This window comes from Cephus cinctus, unplaced genomic scaffold, assembly GCF_000341935.2.
Source record: "Cephus cinctus unplaced genomic scaffold, Ccin1 Ccin1_scaffold1857, whole genome shotgun sequence".
Taxonomy (NCBI): Eukaryota; Metazoa; Arthropoda; class Insecta; order Hymenoptera; family Cephidae; genus Cephus; species Cephus cinctus.
The window spans coordinates 5,152-32,018 of NW_014334032.1; the positions used below are offsets into that span (position 1 = coordinate 5,152).

General features: G+C 40.8%; 2 protein-coding genes and 4 long non-coding RNA genes across 10 annotated transcripts; 4 read left to right on the forward strand and 2 right to left on the reverse strand.

The window, feature by feature from the left end:
- Window positions 1-2,309: 2,309 nt before the first annotated feature.
- LOC107273871 (14 kDa phosphohistidine phosphatase) lies at window positions 2,310-4,333 on the forward strand (the record flags this gene model as incomplete). The annotated part of the gene is given in 2 exon segments (XM_015752463.1): window positions 2,310-2,440; window positions 4,095-4,333. Coding segments are annotated over 2 exon segments (224 nt in total), but the record flags the coding sequence as incomplete, so codon positions are not given.
- A 368-nt stretch (window positions 4,334-4,701) lies between these two features.
- Window positions 4,702-8,402, reverse strand: LOC107273895. Of its 2 annotated transcripts, XM_025091171.1 has the most exons (11): window positions 7,880-8,402; window positions 7,702-7,787; window positions 7,039-7,587; window positions 6,903-6,963; window positions 6,681-6,833; window positions 6,385-6,615; window positions 6,001-6,300; window positions 5,824-5,928; window positions 5,573-5,733; window positions 5,100-5,493; window positions 4,702-5,025 (listed from the first exon to the last, which is right to left on the reverse strand). In XM_025091171.1, exons 3-11 carry the CDS (start codon window positions 7,132-7,134, stop codon window positions 4,775-4,777), a joined length of 1,752 nt encoding a protein of 583 aa, XP_024946939.1. In that variant the 5' UTR covers window positions 7,135-7,587; window positions 7,702-7,787; window positions 7,880-8,402; the 3' UTR covers window positions 4,702-4,774. The 2 variants fall into 2 exon arrangements, with proteins under 2 accessions (XP_024946939.1, XP_015607994.1); XM_015752508.2 differs by lacking the exons at window positions 6,001-6,300; window positions 7,702-7,787; window positions 7,880-8,402 and having other exon boundaries at window positions 7,039-7,538.
- Window positions 8,403-10,003: 1,601 nt separating this feature from the next.
- On the forward strand, window positions 10,004-12,529 carry LOC107273897. 2 transcript variants are annotated; one of them, XR_003061660.1, is made up of 3 exons: window positions 10,004-11,529; window positions 11,586-12,321; window positions 12,393-12,529. It is a non-coding gene; the product is annotated as an uncharacterized LOC107273897 (long non-coding RNA). The 2 variants fall into 2 exon arrangements; XR_001539356.2 differs by lacking the exon at window positions 12,393-12,529 and having other exon boundaries at window positions 10,004-10,815; window positions 11,304-11,529; window positions 11,586-11,714.
- LOC107273896 lies at window positions 11,941-17,080 on the reverse strand. 3 transcript variants are annotated; one of them, XR_003061659.1, is made up of 5 exons: window positions 16,498-17,080; window positions 14,026-14,577; window positions 13,028-13,958; window positions 12,134-12,902; window positions 11,941-12,051 (listed from the first exon to the last, which is right to left on the reverse strand). It is a non-coding gene; the product is annotated as an uncharacterized LOC107273896 (long non-coding RNA). The 3 variants fall into 3 exon arrangements; XR_001539355.2 differs by lacking the exon at window positions 11,941-12,051 and having other exon boundaries at window positions 12,461-12,585; window positions 12,706-12,902; window positions 16,498-17,078; XR_003061658.1 differs by lacking the exon at window positions 11,941-12,051 and having other exon boundaries at window positions 12,763-12,902; window positions 16,493-17,080.
- A 12-nt stretch (window positions 17,081-17,092) lies between these two features.
- LOC112495275 lies at window positions 17,093-18,211 on the forward strand. Its single transcript, XR_003061662.1, has 3 exons — window positions 17,093-17,336; window positions 17,657-17,829; window positions 17,989-18,211. It is a non-coding gene; the product is annotated as an uncharacterized LOC112495275 (long non-coding RNA).
- Window positions 18,212-21,693: 3,482 nt separating this feature from the next.
- LOC112495274 lies at window positions 21,694-23,390 on the forward strand. Its single transcript, XR_003061661.1, has 5 exons — window positions 21,694-21,805; window positions 21,872-21,956; window positions 22,037-22,430; window positions 22,514-22,625; window positions 22,972-23,390. It is a non-coding gene; the product is annotated as an uncharacterized LOC112495274 (long non-coding RNA).
- The last annotated feature ends 3,477 nt before the right edge of the window (window positions 23,391-26,867 follow it).

The window sequence follows — 26,867 nt, forward strand, 5'->3', positions numbered from 1 at the left end:
ATAGTATACTTAGGAGTCTTGGGGTGTGGGTCCGTAAATCCAGAAGTAATATATTAAAAAGTATAATGGGAAGGAAAACTTCCAACATAAATCAGACATTGTCAGTTACTGTAGGGACTATTAGAAAAGAGAGTTTGGTGTTTTACGTACAAGGGACATTTGGAACTTTATTTTCTTTGTCAGCTACGTAATTTCCTTAACTGCAGTCTCTTATCGTCAAGTACCAGGATCCAATATCAATACTTAACGAAAAGTGAGGAAAGTAAAAGAACCGTTGGAAGTATTACCGAAACTAGAAATGTCCAATCAAAACTATTTTTTCTACCATGGACTTTTTATTGTATAGCTTTTATTTATTTTTTTTTCTAGCCATTTTCTTTAGTCACAAACATTCATTTTTTTCTTCTTTTCTTTTCTACACATTAACCACGACTAAACCACCCGTGTAGAGCACTATGAGTATTTATGGTGTTACGCACTTAGTATATACTCGAGGGTGCTTTTAGTACCCACTGGGCGAATTCTCATCGATTCTTATCCATTTCTAAAATAGTTCTGGGTATATTCCAAACAGTTTCTTATTGGATAGCCAAGCTGCCAAATTCATGTTTGCCTGTGATACACAGAATTCGAACATTTCCCCGTGAATCAGAGCTTCGATAAAATAAATATTTACGTTATATAGAATTTTCGTTATTAATATCAATTTATCATAAGCGTATCATTGGAAAATACGAATTATTTCAGTCGAACGAAGTGGGGTTGAAATTAAATCATGTTTTATGAACTTGACACCCTTTTATTTATTGATACCTCCATCATACCCGATAACGAATAATAAAAGAGTGGTAGTGTAAAATTTTTTGTAAGTATCCAGCAATATACCCAGGGCGCTTTCGAAGTATGGTACTAACGAAAATTAAAGGGGGATGAACGACTGCTGGGATTTCTAAAGAGATACAATTCTTCAAACTACACCCTTCAGATAGTAACTCAGCAAAGTAACCAGAATCTTATTACTCGGACATAGAATCTACAAGAATTCCTTGAAGTGGTCTCTTTGAAGATAAAATTAAATGTACTTATTTACCTTCAGAACCTTGCTCGTCTTTTCTTGGACATACGTACTATTTGATAATTCATAAAGTGAATTTATCGGTACAAACGAAGGAATAGAACAATCTTGTAAAAGTCCTGTATACTTGTTCCGAGAGTCCTTGACATTTCTCACACACGTGACACTTCATTTTATAGCGCACTTGAACTTTTCTATCCTTTCTCTTAACCGCCATTTTCTCTTGACACTCCTTGCTCATCTAATATCGCCTAGCGCACAATTAAAATTACATTTGAAAATTCAACCTTCTCACCCGACGATTCAGATATCTTTTACCTTTATGATTGATTCACTGCACAAGTTTCATTCACTCCGGATCATTCCGATACTGCATAGTCTCAGACCCGCAGGTCAAGTTTTCAAAGTTCCACACAGTCATGATCTCTTCTTCAGAAACATTCTAAACCCGATCTTCCTTTACCTTTCAGTACAAAAATTCAATCCTCTTAGGTACGACTTACCATTAAATCTGTAGCAACTTTAAAATACGACGTCAAGCTTCCTCTCTAGCCTCTCTTTGTAAATCCGCACAATGGCGCCACAAGTGCCAATAGAAACTTTCCGATTGAGTAGCGTCGCAGCGCCATCATGGAAGTTACAGTGGAACGCACGGCGAACGAGACAGTACGGTCGTTTAACAAAAATGTTCTTTCTACTGGAAAATAATGAATGGACATATTTCCAGTCATCCTTTCTTACTTGAAAACTATCTTAAATAATATAATATCACCACGTAAGTTTCTTTGGAATATGCATTCTTCTCGGTTTTGAACTTATCATCGACTGTGTTCTCAACGATTTTCTGCTTTCCTTCCGTAAGTCGAATGTATTTTCTTGAAAAATTTCTTACTGCTTCTCTTTGTATTCTTTGTTCTTTCTCTGCTGTGTACAGTCTACGAATTTTCCGAGATGACGGTTCTTAAGTATGATGCATCATGTAGCACTTCATATGCATTTAGGTATATCTATATATGAAGGACATAGTAGAGGCATACACATAGGTATAACCATGTATGCAACCTACAATTTCTCTTGTCTGACATGTTCTCTGTATTCTCTACCAGAGCTCTATTATCTCTACAAGCTCACAGAAATAGCCGTTGCTTACGCGAAAATATATCACAGACGGTAATTGTACTTGGGCAAATAAGAATTTTTGCACTGAGACAAATTTTCTCCTTTGTCTTCACAGCTGATATTTACGACGAGACCGGCGTTCAGCTCAAGCAATACGGTTCGGCGTTGGATACCGAATGTCTTGGCGGTGGCAGAATAAATCATAACCAACCGGAGAAGAAGATTTTGGTTTATGGATACTCTCAGGTAATTTCCTTTGTGATTAATTAAAGTTTTTAATTGTCAATTACATGTAAACACCAAAGGATCCATTAACCGTAAGTTAATTTAGGTACGGAACTACTTTGAAGAAATTGTGTTACAGAGTCGTTACGTTTCTGTGCTCTTACAATTATATTTTTATTTCGTACTGTATAGCCGTGAGGTAACTTCGTAAGATCTCTGGTTCTTGTGCACTGCTCCGTGAAGGATAAAATTGGTGGGTCAGGATGAAATACATTTCTGGCGTAGCTTTCTGGTAATGCGAAGTTTTTTCTTCATACTTTCTGAAAATGAACAAGCTCTGAGTGTCATGATCCATTTTGTTTTTTGAAATTTTATATGAATACTCTATCTGGACTTTATTGAGTTTAGATAAAACTTTTCCCTAACAGATACAACGCATGGCTGTTACTAACGTTTGGCAGTTAGAAGAGACTGAATTCAGAATTTGAATTTTTATGGAAAAGTTATACATCTCTTGAGAACGAAGTTGAAGAACTTCTTTACGTCAATACGATCCGTCTTCTTCTCGAATAATATAGTTTGAGTCTATACGTATATATTTTACTCACAGCAAAGCAGATACAAACGAATATGTATAAAATAGCAAGTTTAAATTAGATACGGCAATTTTATTTGATCTAATAAATAAGAATTTATATTTAAGTCGTCTTTTTTCGAACTGCTATATCTTTCTCTCTCTCTCTCTCACTCTGTCATATTTTCTGGGGGAGATAGTATAAAACACGTAAGAGAGTATACCGGTGAAAGTAAAAGGAAGAGAGAGACAGGAGAAAAACGTTTTGCCTCGGGAAGTTTAATCTGAATTTGTATTAAAAAGTCCTTTAGTCCCTTTGGGGGTTGGATAAAGATTCAGGGGCTTCGGCGGTTTTAGAGGTTCTAAAGCCACGAAGTGTTCAGGGAAGCAATTTTAGCGTCGCCCTGGGTGCTCCGATTTTACCAGCTCAGCGATGGATACGAACGTTTATCTGGGGATGCTCGTCATGATTTTTTGACACTTGCCTCAATGTTCCAATTTCTACCCAAAAAATACAATAGTAAACGTGACGCACACGTTACGTGCAATGCCATCCTCATTTATGTAACGTCAAGGTACCAGTTGACATTATACAAATTAGGCTGACATTGTTGCTAACGTGCGCGTCACATGTACTATTGTGTTCGCTGGGTAATTTATCATAATAAAGCTTGTCGAGCCGCCATGATGGAAGATATGAAATAAGATTTAAGTTAAGATCGAGGACATATCTGTCAGAAGGATAATAAAAAACGACAACGGAAGAAATGAAATGAATAGGTTAAGAGTCAGTTTAATAATGTAATTTATTGTTCATAATAAAGTATAAAAAATTTATTGTTCACTCGTATAAACGATTCGCAGCCATCGCTGGGACCATATCTTTTTTTGGTTGCCCTTTTCAAATATTTTAGGATCTTTTATTATTATGCGTCTCTAAGTATGCCAGTCCTTTTTTTATCAATCGACCCTTTCATGTCGCTCTACTATTTTTCTCCGCAGTCTACGGCAATGCTCTTATCGAATTTATTGATAGGCTACTGCAGAAAATCAATCAATTCGATCCGGAAGATTTATTGGAAGGTCTTTGTTTGTTTCTAGGGATTTGGCAAAGCTGATCACAAAATTACGGTTGATCTGCTCAAAAAAAAGTATCCAGAATATAATATTACGTGGTCCGACGAAGGATATTGAAGCAGACTGTTTTATTCTTTGTGACGAAGGAAAAACTTATCGTTCGTTGTACCTCGGAAATTGTGGTTCTGGAATTGGCTGTATTTGTTACAAAAAAATGTATTGTTGTGCTATTGTACGAAATAAAAGCTTTTCAATACTTTCAATTTTTTGTCTACCACTCTCCAGTGAATGGATTTCGATTGAAATACGCTTATTTAGGATTGATAGTGGTTGGGTTTGTTCAATGTATCACATATAGTGATATTGCGGATGAAATTGATCTGTTCTGGTTGAAAAAATGTTACTGTAAGCCAATAACAGCGCAGATGTCCTATTCGAATTTGTTCTATTCGTGATTCAACGGTATGATGCTGCCATCTATTCGTAGAATTTTACAACGGTAAGCGTCTCAAAACTTATCCACTGAATAATTGCATTATAATTTAAGTTTGGGTAATTAACAAGGCCAAAATTAATAGCAAAAATTTTATTATAAATATATTCACAAGGTGACTGAGGATAATTTACGAAGTAAATATTAAAAACTATAAACACTTTATAAAATTAGACTTGAAAAATTGGGGACAAGTACAAAAGAAAAACATCTACAATTTCAGTTGAGTGATATAGAATGAATCGCTTGTTTCCATGTCGTCCATTAAGTTGTCTTCATTTTTCTTTTGGCTCTCACCAAGGCAGCACAAATCATGTACGTTCGTTCTACAATACTGCGCAGGATGAATGACGTCTGACTCATTAACGTAATTCAAATCAGCTACATCCATTATCTCCATCTCTCTATTACCATTTGACGATGCCACAGCTTCGTTTGTGCTGGGTATCAATGGCATCGCGTCTGCAAGCACAAATGAACTGTTATAGTTCATACATAAGGGCAACCAAGCCATACGAAGAATCATGTAAACTTACCAGAATCGATATAGACCTTAGGACTGCCAGTCACATCTTGCTGAACACTGCTCAAGGCGTCTTCAATGCTTTTTAATAATTCATGCTTTGATTCGCTATCTAAACGCATATCAACATTATATATAGTGTTAACAACTTTTCCAAGATCATCCGGTACATTGATTCGCTTAAAATGCTTTGCTTCTTCCGGTATGTCGTCAGTCTTACAATAAGGAAATTGTATCGTCAAATATCGTTTGTTTCGACGAGGATAATTTTCTTCCAGTAATCTAAGCGCGTAATTGTCTAAGTTCCTATAAATAATATGGTCGTTTGTGTCGTCGGACTTGGGTGATGTCGCGATGATAACAATATCGGCCTTGTCAAATGCACGGCGACACCAGTCACAGGGATTCTGTGTAAGAAAATATGAATGGCGTATCGATCACTGTATTTCAATTGTATTTTGTGTTACGAGACTTGAAATATTTTACCTTTGTTGTATTCTTTGGAATGTCCAATACGTCGATCATTGCATTAATGTTGCAGCTTCTAAGATACGTTGCTAATTGTACCATTACATTGATGTGAGACTCGTGTGTTGGAGAATAGACCAGTAGACAGTTTGGTTTCTTTTTCAGCATTTTGACGAATGCTGAAAATTGACAAAATTATAGAACACTATATATGCGTTGGTTTGGTGATATTCATACGCTGTACTTTGTAAAATTTTGTAGGTACGTACTTCGCTCTCTATGTAATTTATATAAGTGCCATGCAACGCACAATAGTACAAATGGTATTGCACAGAGTGACCACATAGGGTGAACTATCATTATGTGTACACGGTCTAGAATAAAAAGAAAGGATATAAGTATTTGGAATATTTATAATTAATTATTATTGAAAGTTATGTAGTTACTTCGATTGATGTATGGTAATGTACTGTTATTACATCCATTTTTACTGCAGTTTGGATGCATTGCAGCTACTTCAAACGAATTTACTCCTTCGAACAGTGAATAACGTAGCTCAATGTGCTCTTCACTTGTGCCAGTTTCAATTATTGTTTTGTTAACATCATTGGTATCGCTTATCAGCCAAACTATGTATCTCGTAACATTGAATCTTTTTGGTGCAGGTTGTATGTACAATATGACAGAATTTGAAACTGATACATCAACATATATGAATGGTGTGTAGTATTGTATTTTGTTTGCTTCTATATGTTAAGTGGAGAATACAACTTTATGACTTCAAGAATCGAAATTAGATGGGTAATTAGATATGTATAATTGTGACTTACGAATATCACGATGTTTTGGAACTATGAATTTTAATTGTCTACTGTAAGTATAAGTTTTCCCAACTACTAGATACTCCAAGCTATAGGGTAATCCCTCGGCAGATATGTCGGAGAATTGGCAGGACATGAATAACTCTGTAGGAGTTAAATGTGTTACATTTTCATTTAAATGTATATAACTGCATACCGACAATTGCTTATCTCCAATAGCCTGGTATCTCATGACTAATTCTGTAATAAAAAGTATAACATTTCTTAAAAATCCATTTGCGTAGCTTCAGACATATCACGCTTACCATGAAAACCAACATTCTTGACAGTAAAATTAAAAGCTGGGTCTAGAATTACATTCTTAGCTTTTGCTACATATGCATTAAGTTCAAACTTCTCAGGAAAATGTCCATCCTGAGGTTTACCTCCCAAGTTTTTAAACTTGAAGTCGATACAATCTAGTAACAAGAAAACGATCAGTAACACTGTCATTATACAAAAATTCATCTACAGAATAAATCCCTTACTGTTGTTTCTCTGAAACTTTATTAGCTCGCAAGGGTAATGAGACACCGATTCTGAAAATCTCTAAGGACAATAAAATATACATTATAAAATGAAATTCACCAAGGAAATATGACAGAAATTTTTAAAACTACTTACCGTAACATTGTGACAAAAGTTAGGATAACAACCTCCATGAATATTTTTCACAAAGAAACATAAAAATATGACAAAAAGTTTAACTGACATCGTCATTTTTTCTGTTTAACAACGAAGAATTGCAATTGGCGTTGTATATGTCACGATATCAGCACAACTGATATCTCATTTGTGCAACATGTCCAGGTAAGGCACAGATTAGAATAACATAAAGAAAAACCGTACTTATCGGAGACTTCCTAAACGTCCGATGACTATTTACGATGATCATTGTAGATTATAAAGAATCGTATGCACTTGTCACGCATCGTAATGTTACGAGATATATTATAACAAAATGTATTGTTTATTATCATAAGGTTGAAATTCCTTAAATAAAAAGAACAAGATAGTAGACTAGTCCCGTTCACTTCTGATCCTCGTGCTTTCTCTCTCCTAACTCACAGTACATTAATTTCCAGGAAAATACTGAGATATGTTTTCCTTGAACATCATACTGATACCAGACGGCACTCACCCAACTTGTAGTTATATCATCACGCGCTCCATCTGCGACCAACAACAGAACAACCCTGAAAATCCACTGATCGACTGCAGCTACCAGTTAAACTGAAGATTACTGCATAGCCAAACTAAGGATGATAAAACCTTTACAACACTTACCATACACCTCACATTATTTTAAACTACAGTAACCTGTGCCTCCACTATGATGGCAGCACATTCACCTCTCACCACTCGTAAATCCCCTGAAAAATCTCTCAACAGCGCATAAGGTATCCAAAACTGGTGGCACTTAAAAACAAGCCTTTTTATTTCCACAATAAAAAATCAAACATACCCATAACTCGCATCAAAATGTCAAGTCTACCAATGCGTTATCCAAAAATTCATCCTGAGTGACACTTAAAAAATCGTTACTTCAAAAATGAAGACTTTATCTAAAATAACATGACAATCCACTCAACTATATAATAAAATAAAACAGTTTTTGGACATTATATACCCGTTTGATATCCAGTAATGAAAAATCATCAAGACTTCAGAGAGACGTGTCAGGTTTCTCATGTGAGGCATTACTGATTACAGTGAGTGTCCGAGAAAATACTAGGCTAGCTGACTGGAACATTATAGAGTAGTGTGATCGTAGAATCTATCTTGAATCGCAGACGGGGCTGAGTCGTAGGCTGACCAGAAAAACAAACATATCATTTTTCGATGATAATCGCATAGCCTATGTGTCGCGTGTCACTTCTCATAGTGGCAAACACCTCGAACGAGAGGAATGCAGATACTACTATAGTATCAGGAGTGTAAGTATCCAACTATACGTATGCACGTAAAAATCTCTCATATGTATACGTTACACTTGAGTCTCGGGTGACGGCAGTTGCACCTGTCTGGCCGTCTGCCTGCAGTCCGAGCGGCGCCAGAGCTCTACTCATTCCAATGGCCGACACAACTAATTCTATCCCGTCGCGACAGTAGCGCCACTTTCAAAAACAATTAGCTATGAACTAGCATTAAAAATTGAAAAATTTTCATAAGAAAAATGCAACAAATATTTTTCACTACCAAAAAACGACGGATAATTAAAAATTAATGGATTTTTTAAATTTATTATATTTATTTTGACTACAGATACTGTATCGTAAAAAATAACGTACCTGCATAGCAAAGTATAGTATTTTTCTATTGCCATATTTTTAAAGGGTCCCAATGAGGCCTAAACTACAGGCTAAGCTATGGGTCCGCTCAATTGCCTTCTCGAGCAGGAGAATTAATTGATCCCTGGCATCGCTTCACGCCTGATGTCTCTTCTCTCTTTTCTTAAGAGCCCTACACGCCTCTCGTTCCGTTTAGCCTTTCCCGCCTTGGACGCCGACGGGATAATTAAAAGAACGGGTCCGCTTTAGATCGTTTTAGATTTCGTGTTGTGGCCTCTGCGCTTCTTTATTTCTCACTGACGTATAGCACTACGGGGCGACCACGAATAGCTTTTCCGCGTAGTCGGCTCCCAGATTGAAGCGAGGAGTTACAACGTGAGAATAGAATGATCGCCATCTTGGGAATCGACCGAATCCAAATTATTGTACTGGAACACTCATACGGCAGATGCAATTGGAAGTTTGTGAAAAACGGCGCCATTAATTATCATTGGTCACAGATCACTTGGAGAGCATATATATATATACATACGCGCATATATACAGGCGTAACACACAATTTAACCAGAAACGATCCTCCTCGTTTAACTACAGGGTACAAAAAACGGGACAAGAAGATTAAAAAAAACATATTTCTTCGCACAAAATCGCAATTGGAGAACCGTTGCTTCGGGTGGTCACGGAAGATCTTGGTGCTATACATATTTTCTCTTACGTTTATAATCGCTCTCCCTATCTTCGTCACTCTTCCTATGTACATAAGATGAAATATATACATATATTTAGGAAGACAACCCAGTTGTTTCTCTTATTCTACCCCGAGTCCTTTCTCCCTGAAGTTATCGACGAGAAAAAAAAATGAGTGGCACCATACACATACACAGATATATTTACTATTAACATCACATAGCGACCCGTATTATTATACGTACTAACTAACGGCGGATAACGAGGATCACGCATGGGAACATACTTTCTCACGTGCTCGCATTCATAATTTCTCTCATGCTCCATCACAAGGCCCACAGGCTGAAAATCGATGCCATTATAATACTTATTCTTACTCAATATTATATCCGCAACGTGTATCCGTACATATATGTGTATATATATATATATACAAAAGAAAGGGGAAAAAATGGCAGCCACGAAGCACATCTGTTGTATATCCACACGTCGCTCAAGAGCGAGATACAGTGCAGAGTGCACACGAGGTGGCTCTGTGCTCTCTTTACTTCTGGCTTAGGTTAGGTTAGGTTTCTAGAAGGCATAAGAGGGCCCCGCGTGTGCGAGGCCGATGAATTATACGGCAAGTGGCCATATATGGGCTGTACGCCGCGCACCGAGAAGACACCACACGAAAAGCCGAGTCCCTTTTATTACACGCTCGACACTGCACGTATGTAAGGCGCCTTCTCCTTTAATACCAAGAAGTGCATAAGTGCATCGCTGCACGCAAAACTTAGGTATTTTCTTGAGCGAGTGTCCACAGGCTTGAGAGCACGATGCACTGGATGCGTAAGGTATATACTTATTAGCCATCCATTACGCAAGCGGGACGCCATTTTACACTGATTAACATAGTAATTACAATTTAATTAAACGATTCGTGTCGGGTCGAGATATACCGATGAAATCAAGACGTCAAATCAGTTCGACTACCCGCGCGAATTGGATGCACGCAGTTTTTCGGCCAGTGTCGCCCCAGGCGGACTTTTCAGGAACTAAATAACATGGCGCGACAATCTCGCCGCGAGACATTCTACGTTTCTCGGTAGTGGCCAAACACCGTACCCCGGAGATGGCTCTGATGGTCGATGACGATGGCTAAAGGCGGTGATGGTTTAAAGTAGTGGCTCTTTTATTCTGAAACAGCCGCGATCCAACGTTTCTTAAACACCCTGTACCCTTGTTCCAGCACTCGGACTTGCAAACAGTATAGGGAACCCGCTCGGGCGGACTGCTTATATGCGAGGCTGGCGCCGCACTGTCGCATCCTATATACAGCATCTCTGGCTCACACTGTTGATTCCTATACTCCGTACACAGTTGGCTGCACTCGGTGGTATGAATTCCACGTATAGATACGTGGACCAGTACGTATCCTCAGGTATGCATACATATATATACTCGTATTACGTATACATGATGACTGGCGGTTCCGCCACGTACGGCGGGAAGCTTCGAGAGCGGGAAACCAGCACGTAGGAAGTGCATACACGCGGATGTTGGTACGCGAGTGGAGGTGAGCGATATAGAAAATTGCAGGAGAGAAAGAGAGAGAGGTTATGATTATTAAAGGGAGAGGCAGCGAGTAGGACGGTGAGATGGAACACGGGCAGCCAGTGTACGATATATATATATATATACAGCTTACTGCACTGGCTTCAGCATTCTCATGCCTCTGTGTATCGCAAACCGGCGGTTGCTGCTGCATTAATTAAACGCAGATGCCGATGCCTTGTCACCCGCCATTTGCCATTCGCGTTTGTGTTGCCCGGCCAGGGCGGCACCTAATTCATCCTCACTCGGCCGAAGCTCTGATCCACGTTCAGGACAGGGACCACTACTGTTATAATTCTGTCTCTCTTATTGCAGTGAACTACGTCACCACGCACCCGCGCCAATTGGTACCAGCTTTCGTGTCTACGTCGCGAAACTGGTTATGCGCTACGTGGGTTAACTGGCTGGGACAGGTGGCTGGAACGTTGTAGGACGAGAGGATTGATGCCGCTGCCAATCGTAGCAGGACGGAAGAGAATAATGCATGAGGACAGGGCGGAGATATATTGGAAAGTTACATCGAATTGGATGATTACGATAAGTATGTAAGCTATGTAAAATTTGAAGGATGGAAATTTTAAAAAAATTTATTTTTAGATGGGACACGTGGAGAAGCGTTTTATGATATTTGTATGATGGCCAACACGTGGGAGAATGTTTGATGGAATTTGTATGAAGGGATGAGAAGAAAAAAAGATAAAGCACAGCAAGTCGCAGTATAATTTTCAAATGCGTCCCGGATTCGGGATACGTAATAGGAGAGAGAGGAATCTTGCGAGGATTGGTGTTGTTTCTCGAAAAAACAACGCACTGGGCACCGACGGCGTCGGTGGCGGCGGCGGCCAACGAGGGAACGAGCAAGCTAAGCAAAATAAAGAAATGGAGAAAAAGGAGAATAAAAGGTGGGAAGAGGCTAGCGCGGCGCCTGGCTGGAATGGTTCTACGGGTCTTGGCACTCCGATTGTGCGACTCTGTAGCATCCCTGGAGCGGCGCAGAGTAGACTGAATGTGTGGGTCGGATGCTGCATGGACCCGAAACAGCGTAGAGCATTGTTCGGCTCGCCTATAAAACAAGCAGTGAACTGACTCGTCGAATCCGGGCTACGGGGTAACAAGCTGGCATCGAATTGCTTCCCTATACCCACCATTACCATGCTGGCTATTCGATGGTGGTCATGATGTTGGATTGGGATATCCTAGAATTATAGAAATCAACAATGGATGGCATTCATTTATTTTATTCATTTTGTGAAAAAAATATTTCAACTCGGGATTTAGCTGTTAAAGAAAAATTGAAAAAATAATCCATCGAAATCAATCAACGTTTTGATGTGTAAGAAAAAAATTTCTTCATGAATTCTGCTCAACTGTGTTGATGCCTGTTTGTCCTTTCTTTGGTTACAGAAAAAAATGACTCCCGGATGACACGTATCTCTATGAAGGTGTCGACTCCCGGACAGACACGTAATGACGAAACGGTATAATGGACGCGGCATTCCTGAAAGGGGGGGCGTCCTCGAACGATAAAAAGAAGATGAGCAAGCTTGGTGTCCCACCTGTTTCCACACGATCACGTTCATCGTCACGGCGAATCCCCCTGGAATTTCGTCATGTTAATATTCAACGATTATTCAGAAAGATGATAGACAGAGAATTCCGTGAGCTCAATCTAATAATATGGACTAGCAGATTTTTCAAAATTGACATGGATACCAACTTTTGCTTTGTAGATTAAATCCAAGATATCTGAACGAGAGGGAAAAATAATTGTTCACTCCAATGAATTTTATATTGTTGGATGAATCTTGATTTTGCACCTTGGTCGCTTCATTCATGTCCCTCGGTTGGTAAGATGTTTTCAAGCCGTCGTGACGACCATGAACCGACGGCGTTCGTAACGTTGCAAATGGCAAGCTGGAATATTTTATGGGTAAATAGAATGCGCAAGGCGCCCGGCTTGTTAATTAGCCATTGTTTTACAGACACCCTTTATGCAATGAAACGCACCTAACCTATATTCATTGACAGCCAAGACGTACCTTTTGCGCAGATGCCCTCCAGGTACTTCTTCGAGGCTTTGCCGTTGGTACTACGCTACAGCAGTTTTAAACGAAGCATTGAAACCGGCTCGATGTCTTTCTGGTATTGTTTCTTGCCGGGACCAATTATCTACGGTGGTTCAGGTTATTGTTGTAGTCAGACCCACTGGGCGTACCAGACTATTCCATTCGCACCTAGGACTAAGAAAACAATAAGTCGAACAAAGGGATAGCTCCAGGATTATGGTCCTCGGGGTACTGGCCCTCAGTAATACGGATCTATCGGGATAGACAGTTTTTACGAAGGAAACTGTATCCAGTTCCCTGCAATACCGACGCAGCAAGTATGTCCCGGTACTAAGGAATTTCAATAAATTCCATCCTTCCTTTCGACAGACTCCATAGCGTCACGGGCCATTCGTTTTCTATCCCGTTGCCCCACGAGGAACATGGGGCCCCATGGGTGCCACGGTGCCAGAGTCTTGACGCCAGGCTCCTACCGGCAGAGGTGTGTCGGAGGATCTTGTTCTCCTTGAGAAGGGACTCCGTATAAAAGGAGATGATGAGGGAGAGATTCTATTCGGTTCATGGGGTCCAGTGAAGCAGTCGGTCAGCTGGCGCCAACACCCCTGCCATCCCCTCTTCTCCTCCTTCCTACCGAACTGCATTTCGCCTCATTAATCTTGCTTTATGGTCGCCGCTACACCTAAATCCTTCACTCACTCAAACCAGAGACGCATGGTTCGACCTCATCCCCTGGGGAAGTCAAGAGCCGTGAAACAATGGACCACTCGTTGGATTTTCGATGGACCATGACGCACTCGAATATTCGGACAATTAAACGCACCCATCGGGGACGTCTTCTTTGACGTTCATGAACGACGCACGTACGTCGTCAATTACGACGCTTTAGATACATTTCATCCAGAGCCTAAATAAAAAAAAATAGATCAGCCATAAGTCCAAAAATGGTCAGTTCAGATTTTATTAAATTTTACCTCAAGAGTAGTTTCGTCGAATTTTTGATTTTCTAAAAATTCATCCAACCTATACTCGTCTCACAATGGTTGTAAACGAAGACATCAGTTGCCTATTCATCGTCATACTCTTCTGTTTCAATTACGCACCCCTGACTTGCTTCAGCCATCTCCCCGTGACTTTAGAGGGCTGTTTCCACGTCGGGTCAATCTAGCAAACTGCGGGATACGCCGTCGCAAGGTCGGATTCATCAACTCTCCCAGTCGCATTGCTGCTGCTGTCGTCACTACCAGCAGAAACGTAACCACCCTTGCTCCCTATACCGTAAGGGCGCACGGTCTCATCCCACCATGGTTCTTCAGCTTTATATCTTTCTACCTCGACGAACTCCGAGTAAAAGAGCCAGTGACGCAGACACTTTTCACGCTCTGCTTGTCCATTCTACTGTGGCGACATTGTGCTCCCTTGCAATAAACGACGTCGCGTCCTTGACTAAAGAATAAATTCTCACGTCTGTACCGCCTTTATGGTGTCTCACGTGTATATCAATATACAGTGTAACAACGTCGCACCTACAACAGAAGAAATGATTTTTATCAGATTCATAGTTTGGATTTTTTGAAAAAATCAGGATCGTCATTCGCGATAATCAGCTAAACAGTTATTACGTTTAATCGATAATCGTAAATATCATATAAGATATCAATAACGACTTTTTTTCAAACTCCATTTTCACCAGTCGAGCTATGGATTTCGGAACACAGCCAGGAGTTACAAATAGAAGATAATGGAGTCGATCGTTGAAAACGGCTCCTTATAAATAAGGGATGTGGAAAGTTATATAGGAGGAGAATGTATAAAAAGGCTGTGTCAACTCTTGGATGACGTACCGCGAAGTAGCTATATATGTATATAGATATATGGTATATGAACCTTTGGCGTGTTATCTTCACGCTTAGTGACCACCGTTTCACGATTCACCCTGTTACTTCCTATCGTTGGATAGTCAAGGGTTTTAAGGGTGGCTCGATTGCGTACGAGAGAAACTAAGAGAGTCTCTAGAGATAGGGTTGGTTAGAGACCGTCTAGCGGAGACCTGATGCGCCGTCTGCGAAATCTTATGGGGCGCCCTGTCTGTCTATAGAATGTTTTATGACTTGGAAAGGGCGAATGGGGATTAAGTGACTGAGCACATTCGTGATCAACCCCTCGTGGAGAAGTCACGTGGCAGACGGAAATGGCTGCAGCGCCCGGAACCGGATTTCGCGAGGGTTGAAGAATCGAGGGGTAGCGAATCGAGACGTCCTTCGGATGTGACGTCACAGCGGGAAACTTAAGGGATGGTTGATTTCTGTATTTTTACATGTATTATATATGTATATATATATATTTCTATGTTTCACGGATATTTTGGTTCTAGCTCGAAAAATGTATTTAGAAATTTTTTTTTCTCGTTATCAAGGAACAAACTTGTTATCACAAATTATTTGGAATTCATGGAAAATATCAATGACCGAAGTTGTTTCTGAATGAAGCATAAGCGACGTGAACGCAGTGAATGAATGCTGGTCGTAAAACCGGCGGTGGGATAATGTGTGGTCGTTAAATTCGAATTACAGGTTTTCTCTAATTTGAACGGCGCTCGAGTTCTGTCGAAAATTCGTCATCGAACTTACGTCCGTGCCTTTTGGAAAATATTGTACGTGCGTAAGTTCTTGGAATTAAATGATTTTCTTATGAAGTTCTCCGTGCGAGTATGAGAAGTAAGGTAAGTTTTCTTGTCGGTTACTGGGAAACGAATTGAAAAAAATTGTTAATTATCGAAGATAAGATAACAAGCCTGTCCAGGCTTAAGGATATTCAATCGAGGCTGTTTTTAGTATCGACTAAATGTATATGCAATTTATTGCTTCTTTCTGGTATTGATTATAAATAATGTCTAGGACGACGCCTTTTTTTTAATGGCATTCCTGGCATCGCTACGCTACTACTTTTTTACATATCCTATATACTCTCCTTCGTAAATGCTCTTTGATCCATCCGACTATAATTCAGAGGAAAACACTCGACTCGAATTAACCTTCGTGTACAGTCGGCAATCGAACAAACAGGACACTCGATTCACATTAATCCAATGGATGTCGTTGAGCTGTCGCCGTGATCGTAACTCCGGGTTAAATCGCAGTGGCAAAAGTTACAAGCTATGGCGATGACGTCAGTCTGAACGTAATCAAAGGCTTCTACGGGGCTGTGATGAATTTTCGAAATTTGATAATCGCTCACCGATTGGTGAGTCATGAGAAATTGCGTTGGCTCAGAAAACTATGAAAGCTGAATTTTTTATTTCAGACATCAATATGGCTCGGCAAGCTAGATATACACAATTTCAAAAATGACATTACCGTTAAGCGTTATCATAATGAAAGAATTAAAAAAAAATAAAATCCCTATATCGTTATTTGGAAAATAAAATTATCATAAACGTACCATACCTTAGTTCCCGCAGAGATATTCCTGTAACCTCAAAATCGTAACTGCCGCTTCATCTACTTTACCGCTACCTTTTTTTCTTTCTCTTTCTTTCGTCAATATCTCTGCTCTTGATTCATTTTGTTCGTAGCTGTTACGACTTTACGACCTCGCCCGAAGGAAGCTGAGACGATAGTTCCTCTTAATGAGGAGTTAAGCAAGGTATGTGTGTCAGAGTTGATGTCGTGGCTGATATACGTTATATACTTGACGTCACTGACATGAGGGTCCACCTTTACGCCAGAGGTGTACACGTAACGAGGCGAGTAGTTCCATTAAATTTGAATTCCCTTGGACGGTTGCGCTGAGTCAATTCGCACGAGGAAACTACGTATAAGGCGCGCACGTAATTCACGACGGAATTGAACCTTTGAAAAATAAACAAAGAAACACAAGAGAAACAGTCGCTGACTCGGAGACGACCATCTTGGATATAATGATAATTAAAGTGAAACAACGAGACGAATTCTCGATTAGGAGAAACTGACGGCTAGGGAAATTCCTAGGGACTTTGGACGGTTATGTTATTCCTGTGGGTAATTTTTTCACGTGCACTCTACGCAGCATTGACGGCGGCTGATGGTAAGTCAGAAAAGATAATGAGACGACTGGGTTACTTTATACCTACTTATCTTTACTCAAAGTGTATTTTAAGTCGTGTGCTTGACGCAGAACTCGCTCAGCTGTTCATCCTGAAGTCTTAAAGAGTCTGAAAAGCTTTCGGTATATTATTGCCATAGCATAAAGAGACGCCTGGACGCCGCTTAAGTGTCGTCGATAAAGGGAGATACTTATGATACAGGTATGGGTTATGTTTTTGTCTATTTATGTACACGGTGTATTGCATATTTACTTTTGATATTCACTTGGCTCGTGCCGACTATAAATTCGCAGACAAGACCACGATATCATTGCAATGTTATTTGCATGATATATATATTATTTTTTTAACACAGTAATAATACATAATGCACGAGTTAAGTAGGAAAATAGTAAATAATGATTTTCATCCGATAAATATTAGTTTAGTTCAATGTTGTGAAATTGCAAGAGGGTGCAGTCGTTTCGAAGCCAATTGCTTCGATTTTATCCTTTCTTTTAACTCTTTTTCTTGTCACACAGAGTCTGGCGAATAAAAGAAACAAGGAAACACGAGAAAGAGAAGAAACGATGTATCTCTAAGAGGCGACACAAACCAGGTGTCGGTTTGGCACGACGACCACAATTCCAGTCAGGCTTCTCTCTCGCCAGTTATGGCTTTTTTGCCGGGCAGTAGAAGCCAATTATTATTCAAGGTATGTAACCGCCAAAAATTAAGTAATGCTTATAAAGGTACATGCACCTGCGTTTTAGCAGGTGCATATATACCTCTGGCCAAACCTTAGCTGGCGCAAGCCCACTTAAACTTAAGAGGCGTGTGCAAGTGATCTGCTTTGCGTGTCCCTTCGACGTAGGGCATAACGAGTATGCACACAGCACGAAGCTCTTTTGGGACTTACAGCGAGAACGCGAGGGCCCATGCTGCAGTTCAGAGTAATCAGGAAAAATTCTTCCTGGTTTCACCGAGTATATGCAAACAAATGAAAAAGTCCCAGCATCCGTTAACGGACGTCCATAAACATTTCACGTGTACCATTTGCAGTACTATTGAATATAATTTTTTTCCCAATTTTTACAATAAAAATAAAGAATAGTGACAGCTTTACAGGAAGTCGATGAAAATATGTATAGATGCAATTCCAACGCCAGTGTACGGACACCTATGGAATATTCTGTAACTGTATATATATTTAAGTCCCAGCTTCCTATGCAGACCCAAGGAGCACGAAAAGCCGATACCGATCTCAGCCAAGTATAGCAGGGTCTTATCGAGCCTTTGATCAGGCCCCAATGCGTAGCCAGGACTATCGATCGTGGCGTCTTTCCCATCGTACTGACGCCGACGCCGTTGCTAAAGACGAAAAGATGAAAAACCGTCTTGAAATTTGTCTTTGAATAAAAATAATGAAATAATTTAATAAAAGCTCAAGACAACGTCCACATGGTAACGTCCTGTGGACGTCTTCGGGCATCCAAGGGATCGTCGCTTGGGTATATCGTGGCGACGGGTTGGTACAGTCCAGGCAGCGACTAGTGGCGCCGCCTACTTAATTAGCCCAGAAGCGCTTTTAAGCTCGCCCTGAGCGTCGTGTCGACTTTTAAAACGTGTGGGAGACCTCGTTCAGGGGTGCCGTTGGCTAAGTGTTGGTAAACTGGCTTGGAAGAAACCGGTAGCCGAGGTACAGTAGCCCCAGGATACCTGGTGGACGATGCTTCTCTCGCGAGGTATGGTCGTCCTCTTTATACTAAAGGCTACGTGCCGACGTGCCTCGACGCCTTTTTTTCGTCGAGTCACCCAGCACACGACTGCCCGTAGCTACGATCACGTTAATCTGATAGGAATACGGCTTGGGACGGTAGGTACCCTTAAACCTAACCTAAAATCTAAAACAGTTCGTAGGACGTTGGGAAAAAATATAACATACAAAATTCATGTATCATTATTGATCGGATAAATTCATAAGGAAATTATGGTTTATGAGAAATATTTTTTAATGAAAAATTATATGTTACCTAATTATTTATATTTTCAACTGTAAATTCTAGATTTAATTGCACTTTTTTAATATACCGTTTCGTGTTACGGGGTTGGCTGGATATGGGAAAAATATGCAATTTTTACGTTTGATGACGTAAACTCATATATTGGGTCTTTTGTTTATGTTCTAGGAATTTTGTGTATTCCTACAGTAAATATGGCCGATGATATTTTTCGTTTTCGTTACTTTGCTCGGTTAAGGTTTTGCCGCTGCAATATTTGCTCGCGCGCCGTTCCGTCTTATTTAAGGAATTTCACCAGGCCTCTCATTACGCGCGGTAATTGCAGTTTCACCGCGGCGATTATCGTCGAGCTTTGAATACTCGAACGTCGCGGGATTCGATCGGCACGCGGCTATACCGCGCGTCTACGCGTCCATGCGGGATTTGTATCGGTATAGGGTATTTTACGAGGGTGTTCAAATACCGATCCGATAATCGGCTTGGTCTCAGGACTACCGGTTTTTTCCCCCTTGGGAATTCCTAAGACTATGGAGCCACAATTTTTTTTTTCACTTTCAAAGATCGGTTACAAATGGATCGGTAACCGATCTCTGTTTTAATTCGATTGACGATCCCTGGGAATTTTTTTAAATAATACCCTTACCGATCCTACCACTACATTCGAACAGTCTCCGAAGAGTGCCGATTTTTTAAGACGCATATATATATGTATATGACCGGTATGAAACGAATTTTATAAAGGACCCCACGTCTTACAACCTAATACGTCAGATGGCCGTTTAGTATCATTGATACTGGAATAATTTGATTACCATGTTTTATGTGACGAAGCTTTTGGCTTCTTTTGCCGATTTATCACGCCGAGGGAAAACTCCGGTTTCGATGCGTTAAAACAAAAAGAGACACCAGTATCTCGAAGACGATACGCGAGCAGGTGCAAATGCGGGTCCTTTTACGCTGACGCGGCATTTCACGGGCAGTGTGGAAAAACAAAATCCATAAGAGCGAACAAAAATACTAATGACCGGTAATTCTCGTCTGGTTAAGAATTAATGAGCAATCTTAAATAGTAAAATTGTATATAACACGATTTTCTTGTTATTTAAACACATAATACAAATAACGTGCGAAATTGCATTTGAATGGATTTTATTTGTATACTACGAGGCAACTATTTTTATAATTAAAACAAATTATTATCAATCACTATAAAATCTTGTACAAATAATACTCAGCGATATATTGACAGCTGTCAAATTTCGTGATTCCACGTTGGATAGCTCTGTATAAGTGCAGCACGCAGTCATGGTCGTCACGTTATCGGATGGTTTTTGTTTTCGACGTGAACGTCGGAAGCACGTCGTAGGTAGTTCGATTTTTAATTACACCCGATATAAATCAATCGGCGATCCGATCAGGCTGTCGCTGCCATATACCTTTACGTATACTGTGTACGCGTTGGTACCACTGCCGCGGTCTGACTGGCGAAACCGCATAACGAGGATGCTGATGCTCGCGCAAAGCATGCATGCCGACATTACGAGCAAACGATAAATTCAGCAGGAACGCTATTAATTGGGTCACGTTCGTCCACTTCATTATTATTCCCGGCGACGCGAACGACATTTGGCGGCGGAAGAGAGAGAAAGACGGAGAGAGAAAAAAAAGGTGAAAAAATCCACTATACAAACGCTTCGGACACGAGTTGGACATTCTTACCGATCCTCGACACTCCTACACCGATTTCTGTGATACGAGCAACGGCGATTATAATTGTCATGAATAAATTAATAATCGATAAAAAAAAATCGAGTGTACCAGAATGATCTTGTTGGATCGTATAAAAAAAAAATTGGTCTTCCGGAGAACAATGATTTTTAATCATGGTCCAGCTGGAGAGATCGTTACATCTCGTACTATACATTTAAGATCGGTATTACAAATGATCGTCAAAAGAAGCCGGCAATTTCGCATAGCTATGGGTTCCGCCTTGAGCAGAAGCCGACACCGTAGTTCTTAGCAATCACTCGGTATAATCGAAGAGGGAACAAATAAAAATCGGTAGATCGTTACAGCACGGTTTTTGTCTATACGGCACTGGCTGCTCTTAAAATCGGTCCGAGTTTCCGCACTTACCGCCGGCAGTGCTGCCATCTTCCTTTTCCATCGTTCTACCTTTACCACCGAGTCTCCCCTCTTCCTTCGCCATAGTTTCTGTTTCTACGTCCGTCAACCCGGTCGGCATTTCGTTCCACCAGATTCCGATCTCTAGTCAAATCCTCGTTTGTAAACAAAATGCATTCGCCCCATTCGAGACGTGGCAAGTTTTTATCTTCACCAACAGAAGCGCGGCTCGCCCGGAGTCGCGTCGTACGTGTCTCGGATGTTTTGCCGTGGTCGATAGTCGCTCTCTGGAGCCGAGAACGGCGCCGGCAGCGTCTCGCCAGGACGCCCCGATGCGAGACCAGGAGGACGAGGTAGGGAGAGTCAACCAAGAGAAGCAGACGTAGAACAAGATGGGGTAAGACGAGGGGTGGATAGAGTCTGCCGAAGAACGTGTACAGGAGTCTTGAGACCTGGACCAGGTCGGATCATCTTCATCCTGGAGACCGGGGACCGGTTGGTGAGATTTTCAATGTTCTGAAGAAAAGAAACAATTTTTTTATTCAGGTATATATACCAGACAGTAATTATGAGTGGGTGGTTTATCAATTTTGGCGTCGGGACGCTTGTCAGAAATTTTTTAAGACGCACCCAACACGTGGATACGTCAGAAAATATTCAGTGTACAGACATTAGGCTGTTGACTTCGGTACTGCAGGTTTGATATTGATGCTGCGCCTTTGGTGTCTTGGTATGATCGGTTCGAAAGATGACGTTTTGTTTTTTTTTTGTTTCCAGGCCGTTCATCTCCTCGCGAAATTAGCGTTGTTAATTGGCTGGAGGGTCCGCGTACGAGGCTTGCCAATTCATCTGAAAATACGAGGTAGCCAGGCGAGAGAGTGCCGGGCAAAGAAAAGATCGAGGAATAACAAGAGGACGAATAAGAAGAAGAATGACGATCAGAGGAGGAGGTGCAGGTGTTACCAACCGTAATACAACCCTCTATGCTCCATCGTACCATCTCACGCCCTTATTTTTAAAAGTATCGTATATGCATCCGAAGTCGCTGCATACTATTTAAAATGCATGGGGAAACGTTTCGCGGGCATTTTTAAGCCGAGCGCGACAGTGCTGCCTCTGACGGCAGATGTCAGCTGTGGCGTCCATGCGGTTTCTGACTGTTGAAATGCAGGTCCGTAACACGTATATACTTCCTAAGGATGTTTCACGAAACTTGTTACGCGTGTGGTAATTATTTAACTCTCTTAATTGTAGGTTGCTGAATGCTTCTGCATATTCATTTGGAGGTTAGCTGCTTCACGTGTAATGGATTGACTGACGTTTTCAATCGCTGCGAATTACTACAGGAATTGGCGTGTACTAGCAGGTTGGTATCTGAAGCTATGAAAATATTGGCGAGAGCAATTATTCGACTCTGGCAGGGAATTCGCGATCATGCGTTCTGGCATTGTTATTCGGTAAGCATTGCTTCGGGTACCCTGACAAAAACTCGACCTGGCCTAAAGTCAGGGTGCGCTTACGTCAGGTGCTCAAGGCGTAGTCAGTTTATTATCTCAAGGAGTATATAAGAAACGAACGGAGTGTGTGACGTGGCTGGAAATGGTATGAATTTCGAAATAAAATTGCTGGCCAATACGGCGGCGCTGCTGTCTGATCGAGACGGTGAGATCTTGATAGTTTATTCTTTTTCTTAATACATTATCTTTTTGCAGGTTTACATCGTTTCGAATTATTCTACCGGAACGTCCGCTGGTATCATCCGTTTCGTGAGGTCGTGACGTCATTCTCCGAAGACTGCAAAATGTTCATGTTAAACGACCACGCCGAATCGCACGATGAGACGTCTAGACGACTTTGGCTGTTAGCACTCGTCCAAAATTACTACAGGACAAATTACGCTCTAATCTCTACTGTCAGTAAATATAACCTTATTTGAGGAGCGAAAAATATCGCTGGCTGTCGGGTCTATGGGTGGACTCTCTGGCTAGTCAAATTTGATTAGACCGGGATTTAGATTAGGCTCACGCGAAACGGCTGTGCTGGCAAACATTGCGAAACGGATCGATCCGATTGGCCTGTAGGACGCCTTGCAAATTTCTTCCGTCAATAAATAGACGTTGGACTTTGTTAATTCGAAAAGTCAGTAAACAGCGGAGATTCTCGAGAGCGGAAGTTGAATGTCTAAGTTAACTTTAACTGGATGGCGTATTGCAAAATTTTTGCTAATTCAAAAAAAAATTTTAATAATTTTGCTAAAGTTACATAAAGTTAACATCTATTCGTCATGGTCATGAGAAGACACACTAGCACCTACGTACAACTGTGAATTCAAATGGAAAATTAAAAAAAGAAAGAGAATTAAGTCAAAAAGAACTATTACGAAATTCCAAATATTTTACCTAAACAGATAAGTGACAAGACAAAACATACCCCACCAATTTGTCGAGATAAGTAATTCTTATCAAAAGATAATAAGGTACACTAGAAAACAAAAAAAGAAACATCAAATTTAATGATCACACATAAATAAATTAAAAGACAGCGCCATCTGTTCCTCGGCTAGTATAATTTTATTTAAAGCAAGAAGAAGCAACGTTCGAGTTTTCCAAACGTAGTACGCGCGCACGTTTCACGGCAATTAAAGGCTAACGAAGACCCGATAACTCTTATACACTTCTCAGCCAGGTAAGAGCAATTGGAGAGCGCTCATTAATATTTCTGAAAATGGTTAAGCGAGCGATTTAAGAGGCGGCTCATTAAGCGATGCTTCTCTTTCAGGTAGGTAGGTAGGTAGGTGCTCACATCTGATAAAAGTTAAGCATCGCCGGAAGGTGCTTACGTGGTGGACAGTCGGACAGTGAGTAGTTAGGGGGCAAGCACGGAGAAAAGAGACGTGGAAAAAATAGCAGAGCAAGAGAGAGAGAAGCATATAGGTAAATTCTAAAAAAAAAGGGTACAGTCCATTCAAAGTTACCTAGACAACATTAAATACATATACGCAGTTGATTTTCGATAATTCGAATTTCTAAAAGTCAAAACTAAGACGACGAATCTCCAAATTTTCTAATGCCTCGTTTCTGTAACTTGAAAAACCTCGATAGATCGAAACCGCGATAACTCCAAACGTATTTCCCTCGAGATTCGAGTTATCAAAATTCCACTTTACGTATATAAAGTCAAAGCCAGTTGACAGTGCACACTGCTAGACGTTTAAAAAGAAATGCCGTCCCCTTATCCTACATCTGCACGTTTGTCATCCTCTCGGTACATCTGTCTAATTGACGCATGCGTATAACCCAGGAGTATCATCCGCATTGCATCGCGATCACGAGCGGAAGTCGCGCAATTGCGAACACACCGAGCAAGGGCAAGAGCAAGGGCAGATGTTCATTACCGGAGACTGGTCGTCTCGTTATTATTTGGACAGGCGCATCTTGTACGAAACTGTACCCCGACATATATATACATACAAGAAATGTGATAGAGTATAGCATTTGACTCGAGTAGTCCGAACATATATAGCATATAATACATCGTGTAAGCCACCGATCCACTAGAGATCCCTTTGACTATAGTAAATTTCGATTAATATAGGTACAGTCGGTGTATCTTGTTTCTGACGTGGGTATCGAAATGGTGTAGCTGGTAGCTGGTTTTCGACGTCATTACCACCTGCCCGTATTGGTTCGTTTCGCTGAGGCGCGAGTGAGAGATTGAATAAAATGTTGATAAAGAACAAGAGAGAGAGAGAGAGAGAGAGAGAGAGAGAGAGAGAGAGAGAGTACAGCCGCATCGTTCCGTTACCCAGAGCCATTATTTTCTTAGGCAATTTATTTTTATGCTAAACAGCTGCTCGCGAACCGGAGCTTCGTCGTTTCAATACGGCTGCGTTAATCGATAGAAGCTTTTATCGTCGTACATAACCTCACATAATTTCATTCGTTCGGGCGCCCACTTGCGGATCTTGTAACGTCGAGAGACATTGTTCTTTATGAAAATTGGGACCGTTTATGATCCGTGATGGAGGTTACGTCCACGTCTAGTGAATAATGCCGTGGTTTAATACTGTATTTGAAAAAGTCCCTAGGCCAGGCAGTCGCCTCGTAGTAGACGATAGGCCACTTGTTAAAATATTAATACGAAATGGACTCGTCGCTGTTTATTGACTGGTGTACAATAGTTTGTCCCACGTTAGTTATCCCCGTAAGACGAACGCGAAAATATGGAGCACTGATAACAAGGATATACATTTTATCTCGAGCGATTTTCGACCTAACCTAACGCGGAGATTGGAATTTTTCGATAATTCTTATCGGTATTTTATGACAGGTAGGTTATGTATTATTTTTAGTCGCTGGTACGTATATGTTATAGATATGTAAAATCACATGTGATCGATTCATATGAGGATACGTATGACTGACTGTTCGATCGAAATTTCGTAATAAATTTTTTTTATTTTTTTTTTTGGTACTGTAAACATTTTTTTTCTAAACAAATTTTACTCCATGAATTTGGTAGTGAATTGGGAAAAAAAATGGCGGACGTGATCGCTGGACGTTAGAGATCGTATATTGGTATTAACACGCGAGTAGACCTGCAATTGACTAGTACTGTTTTTGCAAATGACTTTTACAAATCTTTGCCCATCGTCATTCCGCTTAGCTCTGTGTAATCTGACAATTATGAGAATTAACTTTGGTTTCTATTAACGCGATACGAAACGTTAAATGCTCTCTAACTGGATGGCATTATCCGAAAAATATTCGTTGCTTATTAGCGGCTTCTTGACAACCCACGACATTTCTTTAACCGATTGGTAGTACCGTGTGCACCGGTTTAATCTTTAGGTAAGTTGGTACACGTGAAAGAATGTTTTGATAGTGAGAGATGAGAAATTGACATTAATAAGGTAATCGTCATAGGTATCGATAATCAATCAATATACTATAATACGAAGGATGGATATCAATTGATGATATTTGAATTGTAAAAATTATACTGTATATATATGTATATATTGTGACGTGATTTTTCGGATCACGGTCCCAAGGCGGTTCCGGTTACCGATACAGATAACGTTCTCGATTTCTGGTTCTCTTCGGGTCGCCACCCTGCTCAGAAGCCACGCTCTCGGGTTGATTCGTACAGTTATGTCAAGGCTCTCGTGAGATTTCGTTATTGTTTAGTTGAGGTCGAGGTGCTCGAATCTGCCGTGGGGAGATAGTCTCGACGTACCGAGTTGCCCGGCAGAGGAGACGACCCGACGGAGACGTCTCCACGGACCGGCAGGAGCCCGGGTGAGATACCGGCGCCCCGCTGGAGATGGGCAAAGGGCAGGATAGGAACCTCCTGCCCGAGTTAAGGACGTGGTGCCCAGCTGTCGCCCGATGCCCTGGGGAAGCGGCCGTGGAGGATCTCCAGATGACACGTACCGATTCGCTAAGGAACGCTCTTGATTTGGTTTAAAGGGACGGCTAGAAGGAGATAGAAGAGTTATCGGCTATAAGGGTCTCGACCAATCAGATGATCAGAATTATTAGTTATCGAATTTGGATATTTTGTCAAAGCAGTCTGTCTCGGGGCACCGACCGAGGTGTCACGAGGG